Below are 20,877 nucleotides of genomic sequence, written 5' to 3'. Positions count from 1 at the left end.
AGCTTTCTTAATAAAAACGAATTATTCTTTTCCCTTTATTTTTAGTGAACATTAAATCCATACTAGTGATAGATCCATGCTAACCTTACTCACCTAATGGTAGCTTTAAACAAAGCCGAGTGTAAAACTGCAGTGCAGTGACATACGAGCCAGTGTTTATCAGTAGGCCCTCAACTTCCTGGTTCATTTGTGTAACCAAACCCCTTTAATAAAAACTGCCTTTGGGCCAGCGTTGTGGTGTGGCAGTTCAAGCTACATCCCATTTGGGCCCTGGAGTGCTTGGGCCTTTGCCAACCCACGTGGGAGCCCTAAAAGAAGCTCCTGGCTTCAACCGTTGCTGCCATTTGAGAAGTAAAACGGCGGAAAGACAGCTCTTTCAAACACATCTTGCATTAAGTGCCAATTACTCAAAACAGCTTCGCGAGACCCAACCAAGAACTGAGAACGCTTTCCTTTGGCCCACTTCTACCTCACTGTACAGAATTCAGTGCTCTGCCAATGCCGCCAACGGCAATCCTCTGATAAAGCTCTTATGCTGCGTCTAACACGGACCAAAACTACTTATCCCGCGTTAAAAAAGCGTTTTAAACACGCTACACTGGACACACTTCAGCTCTTCCCATGACTTTGTGGGTGGCCCTGAAAAGGGCCTTTGGGAAAGGGATCTGGAGCTGTGGGAGCAGCTCAGCCGCCGAAGCCGTAGAGCGTGCGTCCCTGGCGCTTGAGCGCGTAGACCACGTCCATGGCCGTGACCGTCTTGCGCTTGGCGTGCTCCGTGTAGGTGACGGCGTCGCGGATGACGTTCTCGAGGAAGACCTTGAGCACGCCGCGGGTCTCCTCGTAGATGAGCCCCGAGATGCGCTTGACGCCGCCGCGCCGGGCCAGGCGGCGGATGGCGGGCTTGGTGATGCCTTGGATGTTGTCGCGCAGCACCTTGCGGTGGCGCTTGGCGCCGCCCTTGCCCAGGCCCTTTCCACCCTTGCCACGTCCAGACATGGCTGCCACTCCTGTGAGAAGCAGGGGTTGGCGCAGGCCTTTAAATACTATACTTGCGGACCTGATTGAAAACGACAGGGCGGGCGGAGGTTGGTTTTTTTCTCTCGGCTTGTCACCAAGAGGGCAGTGCCAGGAGGATGTTTTTGATTGGCTGCTGAGACCTGGCTCGTCATTGGCTGGACTGGAAGGCGGGGTCGAGATTTTATTGGACGGAAAAGGCCTCTTCTAGCGTTATTGTCTTGTTTTGTCCGCGCGCCTGGCAAACTGTAGGCGCCATCAGAGGCTGAAAACCGAGAGCGTCCTTCCCCTTGTCCCCCTGAGCCGTTGATCCTCCGCGGAGGTACGAACGACGCCTAACAGAGTAATTTGTAGGTCAAGAGACTTTCGCTCCCTCGCGACTCTTCCTGTCCTCACGGGCTGGACAAAGTCTGCGCCTGGCGTGGAGCAGCTCTTGCCCCCTCAGGTGCCCGCGTCCGGCCAGAAAGATGCAGCCTACTGCAAACCCGAGTGGAGCGGCCGGTACTGCAGCCGCTCTCTCCCTCCCTCTCTCTGGCCCACCGGCTAAGTGGCTCTGTTTTTGCGCAGGTCTGGGAGGGAAGCGGGAACTGCGGGGCTGGATCTAAGCCGTGGGCCGACCCCAGGCCCCCGGCCCGGCTCGCTGCTCCCGTGTCACCTGCCTGCAGCTCCAGTCACAGCTCGCTCGCCTCCTTTTTAATCCCCTTCCACCTGCTGTAGTTTGAGAGACAGGACATTCCGTTTTGTAGAGTCGGGGATTAATTGCGGTGTGCGGCTAATACTTGATTAAGGTCGTAGCAAAGCCTCGAGTCCTCCCCTTGGAGGGAGGCCTTTGTGAAGATCACTGGTTCCAAAACAAGGGTAATCCGATTTTTAGGAAATGGCAGGATCGCACGACTGGGCCTGTGTGGCTTGAAGAGACCTCTCAAATCAGTTTTCTCCTCAGCCTCCTGCCGAGGCTTTGTGAAAATTTCCACAGCAAGAGAAGCTCTTAAAGAAAACACCTCTCCACCCCCGTCGTAGTAAATAAACAAATGCCTGGTGTGCGCTCTCAGGAAGAGACATGGACCACAGTGAGACAATTCATAACCTCCGACTGCTCACTTGAAGAGAAGCGGGAACAAGACAAAAAGATGTAGGGCAGGGCCCGAAAGTTCTAAATATGTGGACCATAAATTGATGGTTTGGGGGCCAGTGCTGTGGCATAGTGGGTAAAGCTGCAGCCTGCAGTGCCGGCATCCCATATGGGCACCAGTTCGAGTCCCGGCTGTTCCACTTCTGATCCAGCTCTCTGCTGTGGCCTGAGAGAGCAGTAGAAGATGGCGTAAGTCTTTGGGCCCCTGCACCCACATGGGAGACCTGGAAGCAGCTCCTGGCTTCCAATGGGCTCAGCTCCCGCCTTTGAGGCCATTTGGGGGAGTGAACCAGCCAATGGAAGACCTCCCCTCACCCCCGTAGCTCTGCCTTCAAATAATAAATAAATAAATCTTAAAGACAACTATTTAAAAAAATAAATAAATTGAGGGTTTTTAGGATCCTGACTCCCCACCATCTTATAATAGGATTTAAGGAAGAAAGACTGCTAAACATTAAGAGAACAATGTCAGAACTGAATTCATACATGACTCTTCAAATCTCAGTGTGTTTGAATTCTTGAATATAAAATTAAAATGTAGTGTAGAACATATAACTTCATGTAAAAATACATGGTGTGAACTACCCTAAACACATCACTGCAGAAGCTGTCTCTACATAAACTGTATAAATTGCTCTTCCTCATCTCATTACCTGCTGTATCACTAATAAAACTTCACTTCTGCTTTGACAAATTATTTGAAAGTAAAAGAGCAGGAGTGAGCCAAAGAGGGAGCTGTCCCATGTGTTTCACTCGGCAAATGCCTGCCTCAACTAGGTAGGGTTGGGCCAAAGGAAGCCAGGAGCCAGAAACTCACTCTGGGTGTCCCGTGTGGGTAGCAGGGACTCAACCACTTGAGTCATCACCGGCTGCCTCCCAGGGTGCACATTAGCAGGAAGCTGAGACTCCAGCCCCCGCAATCTGATACAGGTTGTGGGCATCCTAAACAGCATCTTTGTTTTTAAAAAGATGTATTCGTTTATTTGAAAAGTAGAATAACAGAGAGGGAGAGACAGAGAGAGGAGAATCTTCTAGACTCTGATTCACTCCTCCAAATGACTGCAACAGCCAAGACTGACTGAGCCACACTGAAGCCAAAGCCAGAAAATCCATTCAAGTTCCCACGTGGGTTGTAGGGGCCCAAGCATGTGGGCCATCATCCATTGCCTTACCAGGTGCATCAGCAGGAAGCGAGGTTGGAAGTAGACGACTCAAACCTGGGATCACGATGGGATGCTAGTGTCCCAAGAGGTGACAGCAGCCCCCTCATAAGGCATCTTAACTCCTGTGCCAAAAGCACAGAACTTGATTTAAAAAAAAAAAAAAAGAACAGTAAAAATAGGGGAGAGCGTTGTGGTGCGGCGGGGTGTTTGCAATGCTTGCATTCTATATAAGAATGCCTGGTTCAAGGGGCTCCTCCACTTCCAATCCAGCTTCCTGCTAATACACATGGGAAGGCGGTGGATAATGACCCAAGAACCTGGGTCCCTGCTACCCATGTGGGAGACCCAGATGGTGTTTGTGGCTCCTGGCTTCAGCCTGGTCTAGCCTTGGCTATTGCAGGCTTTGGGGGAATGAAGCAATGGATTCAAGATCTGTCTCTCTCTCTCTCTCTCTCTTTTTCTCTGTCACTCTGCCTTTCAAATAAATACACAAATCTTTAAAACAAAATAAGAACAATACTTTCTGCCCAAGTGTGAGTACATCAAGGTTATCCATCCCCAAATTTCTCCCAGAATAAGAGAATAAACAGAAATGTGAAATCATTAAATAAAATTTTGTGTATCAACATGGAAAAAGATCCTTTAAGAAATGTGCCTAAAAGAATGTTTCAAATTACTAAAAATGCATACGAATAGATACGGCAAATTCTGAAATGTTAACCCAGATTCCCCCCTCATTGTAGAAAAGATCAAGGGTGTTGCTGCCAGGGAGCTGAACAAATACTCTGGTATACAGAGAAGATGGTAACAATGCCACATCATTGCTTTCTTGATTTAGGGATAAACGTGCTATAGAGGGCATGAGCTCTGAGACAGAGGGCTAGATTAAATTCCAGCACAGCCATTCTTTCACTGTGGAACCTTTGACAACTTACCTAAACTCTCTGTGCCTTGGTTTCCATAAGAACAAAAAAGAAAAAGAAGAGGAAGAGGAAGAAGAAGAAGAAGAATAGGAGGAGGAGGAGGAGAGGAGGAGGAGGAGGAGGAGAAGGAAGAAGAAGAAGAAGAAGAAGAAGAAGAAGAAGAAGAAGAAGAAGAAGAAGAAGAAGAAGAGTGGAATAACTATAGTTCCAACCTCACAGGATTCTTGGGGAAAATTACATTAAGATTCAGAACAAAGCTGAGCATCTAGCAGTTACTGCATAATAATTAGCAGAATAAATTAGTTTTACAGAACACTTCTGCCATGAAAACCTTTACTGAGAATGTAAAATCACTCAGTCAAGAAACAAGAGAAAGAAGCATTCATTCTTATTTCTTACATAATTACCACCGGTGAGAAGTGGGACGGACACCCAATGCCCAAGATGCCAGAGTGCAAGCCGAGCCGGTAACATGCAAATGTGCACACGATGTCCAGGCTGCCCAAGGCTCCTACCAAAACTGTCACGCAAATACGTTCACATTTTATTAATATTTTATGTTAACGGACAGGAACTAATAACTGGTGCAAAAAAGGAACACAAATTATAACCTAGAGTCTGCAAGAGAATCAAACTCACAGATGCCAGCTCACACATGTTGAAATGAAATTTGGGTGCTTGTCTGTGTGCTCAGAAAAATAAAAGGCATTTTAAGAGCATTAGCTTGTGAGAAATGCTGGTGTTTTTGAGGCAGTACCTTGTTTTTCAATGTGCGTGCCCACGAGGAAGGTTTGATAATGCCCAAAGCACACACAGTGCCTGCAGAGGGCGCTATGACAACAGTCGTGGCAGCGCCTCCCTGAAGCCCTCCACCACCTGCTGTACCAGACTCAGGTCACCAGGGTTGCTCCCTTCTGTCCTGCTCCCAGTTCACGCAGTGTAGCAGTAGTCTCTGATCCCAGCGATTCCAGCGGCAGGTTAGCGGTTTCCAGCTTATTTTCTGATTTTTAGGGTCTTTTCTCTACAAGTGATGTCCAGGCCACCAATCCACCCTGCCCTTTACTCTCACCAAACTCCCATTCCCCAGGCTCTGCGATTTTGTGACAAGCCTGATGCACTGGACGTGGCCACCAGGTGGCATTGTTCTCCCTGCTACTATGCCAAATCTGTGCAGTTTTACCCCAAGCGAAATAAGAGAGAATTTACAAGGTAGGTTTTCAATTAGTTGGCCTTAAGAACTAATGAACAAAGCCAGACAAAGTAAGCTAAGAAACACTGAAATAAAATAGAGGTTAATCATTCCTGATAGCTGCCGATGAATAGTGTTACGTTTCTCTGAAATGTAACCAATATAAAATAATCCATTACTTAACTGTAATTTACCCCTCTGCTTTTGAGCAGAGAGAACTTGGCGACCTGCTTTTAGCATGGTTTGTAGAAATAACTAGTATCTTACAACTTGTACAATCATGTTCCTAGAGTGAAGAAAACCATTAACTACCACCATTGAATGAAAATATTCCATAAGACAACATGTTGAAAACAAGACAGCGATGTCAATGTCCCACACATTACAAAATGATTAAGCATATCCGCAAGGACAAGAATAGCAAAATTTCATAGTATACAATGCCATGGAACATTAATTAAAATAGGTATTTGTTAATTTCATATATTTCAAGATATCAATAATACTATCGGGTAAATAATACTAGTATCAATAATACTAAATGTATGAATACATGCATTTCAATGTATTAGTAATACAGATGTTAAAAGAATTTATCACTGACTAATGAAATAACTAATTTTATTCATTTTTCAAATTTTCTATGATTGCAAATGACTTAAATTACTTTTACTTTCCTTCACATCAGTTTCATAATATGAGCAAAAGATAAAGCTTTTAAAATGCTGTGATCTCTTTGGTCAAATTCAGTGCCTACCAAATGAACTTCAAAGCCATATCAGGTTTCTGAAACACCTGCCTTCCAAGACAGAGGCTTGTGCCAGAGTTAGGCAGGATATGCACGCCATGACAAAGTAAACACATGCCATCTGGGGCTAGATGTTAAGATTCTTTTGAACAAGGTCAGATGAGTCAGTTTCCCAAAATCTAGTAATTCCTGACTGGCCTGGCTTGGTTAATTTGTTTTTAATTGCACAACCACAACTGGAGAGGAGAACCAGACTCTACAACGCAGGAGGCAGCCTGGGCTTCCGCTTTTTAAACTCACTGGCTTCCGACAAGAGAGAGGCCACGTCAGTGGCTGGAGGCAAGTGCTGCCGCCAGGTTCCGACTGTGGGGAGGCGCTGTGTCCCAAACTCACAGCCCTGGCTGAGGGGCCACAGGGGCCACAGAGAGCGACCACAGAGTAAGGGAGGCACATCCCAGGTCCTTCCCACGGGGACTCTGAAACAAGGCGGCTGAGCAGCAGGCTGTGGTCTGCGGTTTCATTTGCAGGAGGCTCGCTGAGAAGCAGAGACAAGAGCAGAGACCGCTCTGCCCAGGCCCCAAGCGGGCACCTTCCGTCTCATCCCAGCCTGGATGCTGGAAACCTGTCTGTATCCCAGGCAGGCTGGGCAGTCATCTAGACCTCGCTTACTTCCTCTTTAAAAAGGTGTGTGTGGGGGAGAGGGGGGGTAGTACCTGCTTTTCTCAGCGACTAAATGAATGCTGGTCCCCACATTGAATGAGCTTTTCCCAGAGGTAGGAGGTCACATGGCACAGGCGTAGGGGATAGAGGCAGGGGACGAAATCAAGAAAACCTCTGGAAGCAGCCCGAGATCCCTGAGAGCAAGTTCTGGGGGTCACCGGGGGGGCCCTGGCATGCAGGGCCCCAAAGACCTAGTTGGGAAGCTTTGTCGGGAAGTGACCAAGGCAGGCCAAGAACAGTTTGTCTGTCAAGTGCGACTCCGTCCTGAAACACGAGGAGCTCCACAAGCCAGGGCCCTCCTAGAGTCTCCCGCGGCGTCTCCTGCCCGCGATGAGTCCATGGGCTGCTTCACTGGCACTCGGCTAGGACGTAGTCCCCCAGGGCTCCTCCTGTGCAGACCAGATAGGGGGAGGCTGTCACAGACCAGGCGGGATCCAGCCTCTTCCTGTCTGTCACCTTCCTCATTCACTTCTCAAGTCTGACCCCTTTGTTTCAGGGCACCAGCACCTCTAACCCAGAATAGCTCCTTAAGCCTTCTAACTGGTCCGTACCTAGCAACACAGCCCTACCCAGGGAGAAGGCATCCATTCTGCCTTATATCACCCTACTGGCTCATGACTTCACACCTAGGACTGCATGCGCTGGCCTCTGTTGCCTTGTTTTCCCTACACCATAGGTGCTCAGGGAGTGGAAATGCAGACTTGGTGCCAAGTAGGGGCAGAGTGCAGTAGTCCTCCCCCCCACCCCCGGCCATGCCTCAGCAACCCCTGTGGGTGAGGCCGCTTGGTCAGTGCAGCTTCTCCTCAGCCTCAATCTCCCCTAAAGCAATCAATCGCCTCTCTCCAGCAAGCTCCAGAAGCCCTTCTTGACCCCTGATGAATGGGACCTGCACGCTTTCCTTCTGGGAAGCCCACCCCCACCTGAGCCATTTGATTCACACCCCCACTTGGACACTGGGGCATCTCTATCTGTTTTCATTGTTGTTCAGTGTTGTTCCAAGTACATTTGAGTTCTAAGAAGCCACAGTGCCTTAAGCCTCAAAGCCCTTATACTCCTTTAAACCCTTGCAAAACAGCAGATCAAAAGATACCTATAGAATTCTGGGGAAAGCCAGTAATTCCTTTCCTGCCCCCAGACAGGTGCTGGCGCCCTCCACCTTCCACCCTCCACCATCCAAGAAAATAAGAGGCGAGTTGGGTTTCCCATGGCTTCAAAGTCCCCTCTGCCTAATTTCCCACAGGAGGAGTATCACACTTCTTCCTTGTTCCTACTCACTTGAAGCCTGTCTCTTCTTGAATATTTGGTACAAAATTCCAAAAAAGATGGTAAGGACACAAACAGTGATCCCACTGGCAATTCCGATGACCAGGCTGCTGGACAGTGAGGGCTCTAAGAAAGCAACAGCATGTTAGAGCTTGCAACTGTGCAACTGGCCCCAACCCAGAGTACGTTGATCACCCTGGTTCCCCACACAGGAGACGCCCTCAGCTCTTGGATTTCGTCCTTACCCCAGGTGGCAGCGATGGGCTGGTCCAGGCCTGGGTGCTCCACCCAGCAGGTGAATCTCTGCTCTTCCCCATAGGGCACAGTCAAGGCCACCCGGGCCTGGTAGGTCCCATCCCCGTTGGGCAGCATGGCCCTCAGCTCCACGTCCTTGGCTTCCAGTGGCTGCCTGTCCTTCAGCCACTGCATGGTGATGTTTGGGGGGTAGAAGTGCAGAGCCCGACACCGCAGAGTGGTGGTGGCAGAGGACATGTGGCGTGTTACCGTTACTGAAGGAGCCACTTGAAAGAGGAAAGATAAGGAGAGGGGATCTTTTTACCCATGCCAGGGAGATTGGAACATTCATTTCCTCGACAGATTGGAGGAAGGAGACACCCTTTCCAGGAAGATGAACTACAGGAGAGGCTCCATTCTGGACCTGAAACCCAAGATTGGGCTCTGATGCCACGTCCCTTGGAGGACGCTCCCAGATGTGTCAGCCTGTTCTGTAGGTGAATTTGCAATCTGCTCCCTACCTTCTCTGTTCTGGGTATAAAAATATCCTTTTTGTGAATCAAAAAATGATTGAATACACATTGTAGATTTCATATGGTCCAACCCAGTGAGTTCTCATCTAAGATGAGCCTTGGGGGCCAGCGCTGTGGCATAACAGATAAGCTGCTGTCTGTAGTGCTGGCATCCCATATGGATACCGGTTTGAGTCCTGGCTGCTCCACTTCCAATCTCTGAACCCATGTGGGAGACTCGGAGGAAGTTCCTGGCTCCTGGCTTCAGATTGGCCCAACTCCAGCCATTGCTGCCATTTAGGGAGTGAACCAGTAGGTGGAAGATTCTCTCTTTCTCTCTCTCTCTTTCTCTCTTTCTCTCTCTCTCTGTCTCGCTCTCGCTCTCACTCTGCTTCTCTGTAACTCTGCTTTTCAAATAAATAAATAAATCTTTTTTTTAAAAAAGAGCCTTTTAAGATTGGCAGGCTTCAGCAAAAATGAACGTGACCTTTAACTTCCAAATTTTCTGCTACACTCATGGGTTACCTCACTTGGTATTTACATGCCTGGGGATTCAGCATCTCCCACGTGGGAACAGGAACATAAACAGGGTCCAAAAGAGAACCATAGACACTTCTTCTTAGCCATAGGCATGGAGGAATCTCCAGCTGGGATTTGGGTGTGGCATACAGCTCATTTTAAGGTGCAGCTCCTAGGACTGGGAGTCAGAGGATGAACTCCCAAGCCAAGGAGCCTGTGCTGGGCCGGCCCCTCCCACTCTGCACTGGAGATCTGGGGAGGCGGGGCTTGCACCTACCTTGTTGGTCCAGAGTCCCTCTCCCCACTTCCAACAACTGCTGCAGCTGTTCCGGGCAGTCCCTTTCCAGATAGACCTTGTTCTGCTTGGCTCGAATCTTGTGCACTTCCCACTCCAGCTTGGTGGCCTGGGCCCCAGGCTCTGCTGCTTTCCAATCCAGCGTCTCGGGGCAGAATTCCAGGTGGTCCTGCCCATCGTACCCATACTTCCAGAAGCCCCTGGTACTGTTGTCCTCTCGCACCTCACAACCCAGGATCACCTGCAGGGTGTGGGACCCTGGGAACACACCCAGGCTTTTTACTGAAACAGAAGGAACAAGTGCCTGTGTCCACCACCCACAGAGATGGAATGACCTCAGGATGCAAACGCCGGGTCTCTTCCCTACCCTCCCTCCCAGCTCTCTCCCTCAAGATGCACCCTCGGGGAGAGGCAACGCTGCCACCTCTTCACGTACCCTGGCTGTGGTTGTGGTTGTCCATGATTGTCCAGAAGTCAACAGTGAACATATGATCCCATCCCTTCAGGCTCTGGCTTAGCTGCAGCCACAGCTGGCTCGAGGTCCCACCTTGGAGCCACGGGGCCCGGGGCTCCGCTCGGCGACTCTCGTGATCATAGGACACAAACAGCTGGTCGTCCAGGTAACCTAAAGCCTCAAACAAGGGCAGCCCGAGGTCAGGCTGGGAGGCGCCCATGAAGAGGTAGAGCAGAGAGTGGGAACCTGGAAAGACAGCAGCAGACCCTGCGCGTGAGCCACAGAGGCACCAGGAGGCAGAGGACCCACACACTGCACACTGCACCAACCCACACCCTGCAGCAATGCACACGCACTGCTCCTGCCTTCTGTGAACTGACACACAGTCCCCTTGGCTACTCCCTCCCGGGCACATCCCTCTGCTACAACCCCACTGCCCCAGACCTTGTCCCAACACACTCTGGAAAAATTCTGAGGTGCTCTCTCAGAGGGAATTAGACCCAAGTCCTTAGGAGTCTGCCATTGTGTTTTCCCCACTTCCGTCTCTGAGTTCTTTCTTGTGCAAGCATCTGCTGTGAGGCTCTGCCACCAAATAGCCCAGGGCAACTCCAGCACCCTAAAGCTCTAAAGCAAACAGAGGCAGCCCCAGGAAGCCCCAGGAAGCCCCAGGACTAGAACGCTAGGCGAGTTTGTTTCCCTCCACCTCCCCGGATTATAGAAGGAGGCAGTTCTGGAAGGTCCTTGGGCCCCTAACTGCACCTGCCTGGCTGCAGTGGGTGCTTCAGCAATTCTTGTTGGAGGAGGAAGTGGTGACTTGGGGATTTCCCTCTCTGGCTCTGAAGAATAGAGCCACATTTGACTCTGTCTCACTAAACAGAGACCCTTCCGCAACTGCCTTTCAAATTTATCCAAAATACAACCATTTGTCACCCTTATCCCTGTTCCCTACTTCCTGCCTGGCCTCTTTTTTTTTTTTAAATCATTGTTTTAAAATTTATTTTATTTATTTGAAAAAAATTACAGAGCAAAGTAGAGAGAGAGAGAGAGAGGTCTTCCATCCGCTGGTTCACTTCCCAAAAGCCACAATGGCCAGAGCTGAGCTGATCCAAAGCCAGGAGCCCCGAGCTTCCTCCTGGTCTCCCACATGGGTGCAGGGGCCCAAGGACTTGAGCAATCCTCGGCTGCTTTCCCAGGCACATTAGCAGGGAGCAGGATCGGAAGTGGAGCAGCTGGGACTCAAACTGGCACCCATATGGGATGTCGGCGCTGACCCTGACCCCGTTCCCCTGCAGTCTGCTTTCTGCATCTTAATTCACTGCTACCTCTTCCACTACCATGCAAAATCTTAAAGGGTAAGGAGATGGTTCCTAGCTCTCTCTTCTGGTCCTGGAACAGTATAATACATGGATGGGATTTTCAATGCAACTGGATTTGATATGCAAATAGACTTCCAGAGATCCATGAAAAAAAAGTCATTAAAAGATAAGTTTATTGGCCGTTGCAGCGGCTCAATAGGCTAATTCTCCACCTAGCGGCGCCGGCACACCAGGTTCTAGTCCCGGTCGGGGCGCCGGATTCTGTCCTGGTTGCCCCTCTTCCAGGCCAGCTCTCTGCTGTGGCCCGGGAAGGCAGTGGAGGATGGCCCAAGTGCTTGGGCCCTGCACCCCATGGGAGACGAGGAGAAGCACCTGGCTCCTGCCTTCGGATCAGCGTGATGCGCCTGCCGCAGCAGCCATTGGGGAATAAACCAACGGCAAAAGGAAGACCTTTCTCTCTGTCTCTCTCTCTCACTATCCACTCTGCTTGTCAAAAAAAAAAAAAAAAAAAAGATAAGTTTATCTTGGTGCAAAAACATTTAAACCCATGTGCCTTTTATGCATGACACGCAATTTCCATTAATTTTGGGGAAGCAGAGGGTGCACTGGGTATGCCGGCAGGGAGAAGCTGACCCCACAGTCCCCCAGCATCGACGAGGACACTGGGGAGCAGTTCACAGCTGTCAGCATCGACAGGGGGGAGCCCGGGGAAGGGCTGGGCACCCCTCTGCTGGGGCCCTCTTCCATCCCTCAACCCTCATCTTGCTGTTCAAGCCTCTCCAGTTTGCCCACTTGTCCACACGATGGGGAAGCACACAGTCCACAAGGCCAAGGGCAACACGGTGGCCCCCTGGGGCGGAGGGAGGGGCTGCTCAACCCCTACCCTACAGCCTGAGGGCTTCACATTTCTTGGTTCAAACTGTTCAGCGTGATGTTGAACAATCGTGGGTATACGCAGCAGAGACATGAGCTGTGCCACCCAGGCCCACTGAAACACTGAACAAAAAAAAACAGCAAGCAGGCCATTACCTCTGTGACCACATAAAATGTGGGTACACACAGCACCTATCATCACCCACTTCTCCTGAGCCTGGAGTGCTAATTATGCATATAAAGTACTGAGTGCAGGCTAGACAATAGCCAAAAATCGCCATCAGCTAAGATTACAAGCCCTGAAAGTGCTTGCTGTAACCTCAGAAAACCAGATTGCTTACATTTTTTGTAGCCTGGAGTCAGTTATTTATCGTGAGGACCGACTCACCCCACTAGCTCCTACCGCCCAATGCATTAGTGAGGGGGCACCGTGACTATGATGGCAACTAATGAGCGCTTAAAGGCTAATTAATATTACATTGGTATCCTTTCAGGCGAAGCCTGTGAATTACACAGCTCATTGCAAACCAACAAAGGCTGAATGAAAAAGAAAACTACTACATCCAGTTCAAACGTTCAAAAATAGACTCGTGTTCCCCAGCAAAAGAGCGATCGCTAAGAGTCGGGCAAAGACCGAGCGCAGGCTTGTCTCAGGAGCCCGTCTCGCCAAAAAGGGGTGGGATGGGTGCAGAATCCTGTGTCCTCCCGAGCCGCGCACCACGCCGAGTCTGCCCGGGTCCCGAGTGGGCCCGCTCGCACGGAGTTCCAGGGGCGCCCAGGCCACGGTCGCCCTTAGCAAAGGCGACTAGGGCGAAGTGGCACAGTACACGCAAGAAACCACAAACCCGAAAGCCGAGGCCAAGGACCTCACGCGAGAATCTTGGAGGCTCGGGGTGGTTCCAGGGCCGCTCCTAAGCGCGGAGACTCAGGGGCCGGGGAGGGGCGCGGTCCGCAGGCCGGAGACCTAGTCTGAACTCTGCCAGAAGCGCCCCTCTTGGGGTCTGGACTCGGGACTTGCAGAAACGGACCGCAGGGTCCGCCCGATCCCGGCAGTTACCCGGAAGTCAGCAGACTCCGGGCGTCCGTTTTCCTCCCCGCCGCCCCCTCCGCTCGCCACCACCCGAGACTCACGCGGGGGTCGCGCCTGCGGGACCACGGCGCGCACGAACAGCAGCAGGAGCAGCGCGGGCTGCGCGCGCGGGCGCATCTCCCTGCCTCGGCGCGGGGCGGGGAGGTGCGGACGGCCCAAGACGTCCACTCGAGACGGGGCCGAGGCTCCGAAACTTCCTGGCGACTGAGATCCCTTTCCGGGCCATGGGCGAGCAGAGACGGGTCTGGCGCCCGCTGGTGAACCCCGCAGCGACCCCGCCGTGCGCCCGCTCTTTAAATCTGTAGGGGTCTGGCTGAGCCGACGAGAGCAGACGAAAGGGTTTTTCTGATCCAGATATGAATGTTTAAATAGTAAACAAATACTGAATTACACATCTTCCAAACTTTTAGCTCCAGCGTACTCCAACTTGTTCATCTTGTTTGATTTGGAAACAATTTTTCTCCAGTAAAAACTTCATTTTTCTTTATTAAAATGGGACCATTAGGTTAACGGATTAGGCTCTGCCGAAATATCTTTCACGGCTTACATCATGCAATCGCCTGGCACGTGTTTGCCAAGTTTAGGGTACCGCGGAACCACATGGAGAATCATTAAACAGCTCGAGGTCCCGCCCCCCAGCCCAGGCTTCCCGGGGCATTGCGCTTTTAAAAGCTCTCCTCCCCCTCCAACAAGGTTTGAGAATTCTGCTGTAGATATTTCAAACCATATCGACAAATGTAATGCATCTGTCTGATTAACCTCAAACCTTTAAATATCTAGCAAGCTCAACTAGCAAGAACTTTCAAAGCCAACAGGCACATTTTGTCACTTCAAGGGAACAAAAAAATCAAACTTCAAAATTGGGATTTCTTAGCTGTAGGCAGATGGATGAAATAAGATAGGAAAAATATTGAACAGTGGTGATGGACACATTGTGTGATTTGTTGTACTAATATTTGGGGGGGTGTTACAGCTTTATTGACGTATAATTCATAAACTGCACAATTCACCTGCTTCAGAAATCCTGTATCCTTTAGTCACCACCTCCCCAAGCCCTCCACCTTCCTGCCTGCCTCAGCCACAAATCTTTGTTTCTATACTGGACATTCCATACACACGGAATCATACACTATGTTACTTTTTGTAAGTGACTTCTTTCATTTAGCATAATGTTTGCATGTGTGCAAATATTGAACTAATATTATTCCATTGTAAGCATATGTCATATGACATTTCATTTCCGCTTTCATCAGTTGATGGATTTTTGGGTTGTTTCTCCTTTTTCACCATTGGGAATCACACTGCTATGAACATTCATGTGCAAGTTTCCCAGTGGACTTACGTTTTCGTTGGTCTTGGGTGAATAGGAGTAGACATGCTAGGTCATATGGTAACTCTTACTTTTTGAGGTTAACTACTTCACTGTTTTCCAAAGTGCACCATTTTACCCTCCCATCAGCACATGTGAGAGTTGTGATTGTTTACATGTGTCAGCATCTCTTACTGTTCAGTTGTAATCATAGCCATTCTTGTGTGAAGTGATATTATTGCATTTTGATTCGCTTTTCCCTAATGACATTATGTTGAGCCTCTTTTTAATGACTTACTGGTCATTTGTAAATCTTCTTGGAAGAAATATTATTTCAGGTCATTTACTCATTTTTAATTTTTTTTCTAAAGACTAATTTATTTGAAGAACATAGAGAGAGAGATCTTCCATCTTCTGGTTCACTCGCCAAATGGTCACAATAGCCAGGGCTGAGTCAGGTTAAAACCAGGGGCCAGGAATTCCATTGGTCTCCTATGTGGGTGGCCCAAGTATTTGAGCCAACATCTGCTGCCTCCCGGGTGCATTAACAGAAATGGAGTAGCCAGAACAGGCACTCAGATATAGGATGCCGGCATCCCAAGCAGCGGCTTACCCAGCCATGCCACAACATGGACCTTTACTCATTTTTTAAACTTGGATCATTTGTTTTTTATCATTGAGTTGTGTCTTTATATGGTGTAGCTATGTCTCAGTATTATATAGTATATACAAATATTTCATCGATTCAGTGTGTCTTTGTACTTTCTTGATGCTGTCATCTGAAACACAGAAATTTTAAACTTTGTTGAGATCCAGTTTACCTATTTTTTTTCTTATGCTTTTGGTGTCAAATCTAAGAGGTCATTGTCAAATTCAAGATAACAAAGATTTCCACCTGTGTTTTCTTCTAATAATTTTATTGTTCTAGTGTTTACAATTAGATCTCTGATTCATTTGGACTTAATTTTTGTATATATTATAGTTAATTGTATGTGGTATAGCTAATTTTATATGCCAACTTGACTGGGCTAAGAGATGCCCTGATACCTGGTAAACTATCACTGCTAGCTGTGTCTCTGAGGGTGTTTCCAGGCAAAATTGTTACAAAATATCCCCAACACTGGTTGGAAGAATGGCTACAGACCCCCCTAAACTGGATCTGCTGCCTGCCAGGCTGCAAGCCACCCATTGACATCAGGGTAACGGAAGACAGTTGGTATTTATTTGTTGCAAAGCACAGAGGAAAAGGCCAAGAAACTACTGTGCAATTCCTGGGCTCCTTCAAGGCTTACAGGTGAAACTTCTTATAGACTGAAGTTGGGGTGGAAAGACTCCTGTGCAAACCACTGGTTGGTCTGACATCCTCGTGGCTTTCCTTTTTGGTTGGCAATATGTTCCTTTGCAAACCTGGTGATGGAAAAGTGGGTTCCAGTCATTAACCCATGCATGAGGATGGCACCTACATGATCTACGCATCTCCCAGAGGCTGACACTCCTGACACTGCTGCATTGAGAAATTAAGCCTCCACATGAGTTTTAGTGGGATCAAACCACATTCGAACCACAGCAAAGACTTAGACCAACAGGTTTCCACACTTACATCTCAGGCCTTTGGACTTGGACTTAGACCACTGGCTTTCCTCCCTTGCCAGTTACTGGTCAGTACTCATACATGGGTGAGGTCAGAGTCCAGCTCCATGCTTTTCCAGGGATATTCAGTTGGCACACGATCATTTCATGAGATGGCAATTATTTCTTCATTAAATTATTTTGGCACTCTTGCTAAAAACCAATTGACTTCCATGTGAGTGTTTATTTTTGTGCTCTCAATTCTACATAGGGATTTACAGCCCTATCTTTATGTCAGGACGATACTGTACTGATTACTATAGCTTTATATGGCAAAATTGAAGTCAAGAAGTGCAAGTCCTCCAAATTTGTTCTTTTTCAAGATTGGTTTGCTTTCTCTGGGTCTGTTGAATTGCATATGAATTTCAGGATCAATATTCTATTTTTAGGCACTTTTTAAGATTTTCATTGAAATGCATTTTAGCTTTTTAAAAATTGTGATAAGAGAAAATAGCCAAAATCAGACAATAGACAGCACCAACATGGAACAAGTAGGAGGAGGAATAAAAAGTTGACACACAAACGAACAGAGAATCGTCAACCACATTCTAGAAACCATGGACTGCTTATTTGTGCTACAAATGCAACCTGAAAATTACTGGAAAAATAATATATGGACATTAAAGATTTTAGCCACAGACAATTCATGGGAATCAGAACAGCAGGTAAGGAAGAAAGCTGGTAGGAACTGTTAGGCCAACCGTGAAGAGTGGGTGGAGCTCATGAGAAAGAAACCCTTGCCCCAGTCCCCAGCCATTCTATACCGGCCTCACTTTGTGCTGCGAGCACACAGAAATGCAGGACTTGAGCACTCAAACGATGCATGGTGCGCTGGAAATGACACCAAATGACTCCTGGGGCTGCCTCGCTGGTCAAGTATGAGCTGACAAGGGTCGCCCAATCTGTGAAACAGAAGTAACAAAATTTATCCACACCTCAGATACTTGGCCACAGAGCTCTTTTTTCCCTACAAATCTAACACTGAACTGGGTGACAAATGTCACTTGGGGAAAGGCATAGAGTAGGTGTATGCGGATTAAAATAGCACGTCCACACAGAACAGTTATTAATCATCTTTCCCATCCTTTAATGGGATGGGCTGAGTCTCCCAAAAGGATGTGTTGTTCTAACTCTCAATAGCTGTGACCAATTTTGGACTGGGGTGACTGAGCATATAACTGGTTATATAGTGGAGCAGTATGACTCTTGTCCTTATTCCACAAAAAGGAGCAGACACAGACAGAGGGGAGATGTGAGCTGAAGGTGGAGGCAGACTGGAGCAATGTCGCCCCAGAACCTGAAGAGACAAGGGAGAATTCGTCCCAAGGGCTGCGAGGGAGGCTGGCTCCAGCTACCTTGATTTCAGTCTTCCGTGGTATCTGTCAGAGAATAACTGTCTTCACTTTTAAGCCACTCCGTTCCTAGCACTGTGTTACAGCAGCCCTAGGAGCCTGAGTATGCACCCCTTTTATTTCTGTAGACGTTTTGAGCCTTTAAGGCAGGTCTGCTCCCCACCCCGCACTGCCCAGTGTTAACTCCTAGATGTCCGGTCCTGTGACTTGGAAAGCGAAGCTTCTTTGAGCTGCTGGTAAAATATTCTCAGTGTGATGGGATAAAATGTTTCTTCCTCCCCTCAAACTCCAATTAAGCAGGACAGTCTCTGCAACATTTTTAAAATGTTTTTGAGAGGCAGGGATAAACAGACAGAGATGGAGAGATTTGGAGAGAGAGAGAGAAAGAGAGGAGGGGGAACCCATCTATTGGTTTGTTCCCTGATTGCCTGCTACTTCCAGGCCAGAGTGGGGAGGTAGGAGCTCAATCTAGATCACCCACGTGGGTAGCAGGGACTCAACCACTTGAGCCGCCATCCACTCTCTCCCAGGGTGCACTCACAGGTGGGATTTGAGCGTCCTCAGTAGCATGTTAGCCACTAGGCCAAATGCCCACCCATGCCAACATGATCTTGCAAGGTGGTGAGACTTCAGTAATTGTCACTATGACCTGTAAAAATTGCTTTCTAAAAGGACTAAATTCATCTTCCCTAATCACTTGTCTCTCTAGCGATACTATCATTGATATTGTCTTGTTGGTATAAATATTTGTAAATTTGGTTGTTGTTAAGCTCCTATATCACCTTTGGCTCATCATCTTCTCCCCACTGTGAGGTGAAATAAAGGTCATAATTAACACTCAGTTAATCAAAACATTTAAAATCACACTTCAAGGGGCCAGCCCTGTGGCATTTTGGACTAAGCCTCCACCTGCAGCTCCAGTATCCAGTATGGGTGCTGGTTTGTGTCCTGGTTGCTTGTCTTCCGATCCAGCTCTCTGCTAATGCATCTGTGAAAGCAGCAGAAGATGGCCCAAGTGCTTGGGCCCCTGCACTCACATAGGAGACCCAGAAGAAGCTCCAGGCTCCTGACTTCAGATTGGCACAGCTCTGGCTGTTGCAGCTATTTGGGGAGTGAACCAACGGATGGAAGGCCTCTCTCTCTCTGCCTCTCCCTCTCTCTCTCTCTAACTCTGCCTCTCAAATACATTTTATAAAGACATGCTGCAAGTTAAATAACAAATGTTAATAAAGTTACAAAAAAGTAAACAATAAACAATATTGTGGGAGGCATATCCTATAGGAAAATGTGTTAAAATTCTGAGAAAAAAAAAAAAACCAGAAACCTTGATGCACATAGCGACTAAAACAATAAGAGGACAGCCTCCTGCTCCTCACCCATCCTGTACCTGCACTGGTACACGGCTGGATGCGCAGAGCCGTGAGCTCCTCCCCAGTCACCTCCACGTGGCCTTCCCTCCCCAGCACACACACACAGAGCCCTCGCATATGGACAGTCTATCTGCTCTCCCATGCACCTGAGCTTCCTTGCTGTATGCACAGACACCTAATGCTCTTACTCCAGCCCCCCATGTACACACACATAGCCGACCTCCAGAGGGGGTTGTCTGAAAGTGTGGATTGGGAGTGGGAGATGGGGACAGGTGGGAATACATAAGAATATCAAACACACACACACACACAGTTTTGTGGCTATTTCTCCTGGCAGGTGGGTTTAGAGGGTCCAAGGCCTTCCACACTCTAGCTATGGACATAGTAAATGGCCAGGCTGGGCTCTCACTGCAGAAGGGGGATTGGCGCTAGGGGACTGAGGACTGTTTTCTGGTCTCCGACTCCAGCATTCAGATCTGAGAAAGGGAGGAAGTCCTGCCACCCATCCTCCCATCTTTCCTACCTGATAGGAACAGGGTTCTTTTGTTGCTGTTGTTTGTTTGTTTTTCCCCCCCCACAGAACTTCAATTCCAGCCATGGTAAAAAAAAAAAAAAAAAAAAAAATGCCTGCTGAAGTGAGCATCCAAGTCGTGGTGTTGGTGGGGTCCAGTCAAGAATCTGGAGTGAGCCGTGATGTCTGGGTTCATCAGGAATGGGTTTTCACTCGTTTCCACACCACACTGGTGCCCTGGACCCCACATCTGTCCTCCCAACTCCCTGCTCAGCTGAACATGCCAGGCCCACTCTGGGCTACAAACTTTGTCAGCCTTGATTCTTATCCCATGTGATAGCCTGGGTGCCAGTCAGGCCTCTGTGTCAGCGTGCCAGTAGTTTCCGCCTTCTTTTCCTCCAAAGGGATACCCACGCTCTCCCAGCACAGACAAGAACCATTGCGGCCGGCGCCCTGGCTCACTAGGCTAATCCTCCGCCTTGCGGCGCCGGCACACCGGGTTCTAGTCCCGGTCGGGGTGCCGGATTCTGTCCCGGTTGCCCCTCTTCCAGGCCAGCTCTCTGCTGTGGCCCGGGAGTGCAGTGGAGGATGGCCCAAGTGCTTGGGCTCTGCACCCCATGGGAGACCAGGAGAAGCACCTGGTTCCTGCCATCGGATCAGTGCGGTGCGCCGGCCATTGGAGGGTGAACCAACAGCAAAAGGAAGACCTTTCTCTCTGTCTCTCTCTCTCACTGTCCACTCTGCTTGTCAAAAAAAAAAAAAAAAAAAAAAAATTGCCACTGCGCCAGCACCCGCTGTGAGCTGAGTGCCTTCCAGCATGGTAGCAGAATGGAGAAAGTACAAGGCTTGGCTTGCACTTGGCAAATTCCCCTATACAACTTGGCAACTCTCCCTATCAGAGGCCCGGTGGCCTCTCACACGCACTGAAGAAGGTTCTCAGAGAAATGGCCAGGGCGAAGAAGGAATCCTGGGCTGTCTCCCCAGGCCTGCCAAAGCCCCTGCTGAGCTGTGAGCTTGCTCAGCTGTGCTTCAGCCTCAGCCTTCCCATCTGTGGACACTCACAGACAGGTTACCAGTTGAAGTATGGCTCCCAAACCAGTGGTTGAAGTCGTGATCCCAAGGACCTGCGAATGTGACCTTATTTGGGAATGGGGTCTTTGCAGTAGATCAAGTACAGATGGGCTACTTAGGAGGTGGCTGCTAGTAGAGCAGGACTGATGTCCTTAACACAAAGGGGAACTTCCGACGTAGAGAATGATGA

At 48.9% G+C, this 20,877-nt stretch overlaps 2 protein-coding genes across 3 annotated transcripts; both read right to left on the bottom strand.

The window, feature by feature from the left end:
* Positions 1-626: 626 nt before the first annotated feature.
* LOC100347744 (histone H4) lies at positions 627-1,020 on the bottom strand. The gene has a single exon (XM_002714211.5). It carries the CDS (start codon positions 994-996, stop codon positions 685-687), a length of 312 nt encoding a protein of 103 aa, XP_002714257.1. The 5' UTR covers positions 997-1,020; the 3' UTR covers positions 627-684.
* A 3,533-nt stretch (positions 1,021-4,553) lies between these two features.
* Positions 4,554-13,801, bottom strand: HFE (homeostatic iron regulator). 2 transcript variants are annotated; one of them, XM_008262463.4, is made up of 6 exons: positions 13,487-13,801; positions 10,149-10,412; positions 9,695-9,994; positions 8,398-8,673; positions 8,165-8,278; positions 4,554-7,278 (listed from the first exon to the last, which is right to left on the bottom strand). In XM_008262463.4, exons 1-6 carry the CDS (start codon positions 13,560-13,562, stop codon positions 7,238-7,240), a joined length of 1,071 nt encoding a protein of 356 aa, XP_008260685.2. In that variant the 5' UTR covers positions 13,563-13,801; the 3' UTR covers positions 4,554-7,237. The 2 variants fall into 2 exon arrangements, with proteins under 2 accessions (XP_008260685.2, XP_002714258.2); XM_002714212.5 differs by having other exon boundaries at positions 9,695-9,970; positions 13,487-13,704.
* Between the last annotated feature and the right edge of the window lie 7,076 nt (positions 13,802-20,877).

Source organism: Oryctolagus cuniculus, chromosome 5, assembly GCF_964237555.1.
Source record: "Oryctolagus cuniculus chromosome 5, mOryCun1.1, whole genome shotgun sequence".
Lineage (NCBI taxonomy): Eukaryota > Metazoa > Chordata > Mammalia > Lagomorpha > Leporidae > Oryctolagus > Oryctolagus cuniculus.
This window is presented reverse-complemented; position numbering and strand designations above follow the sequence as displayed.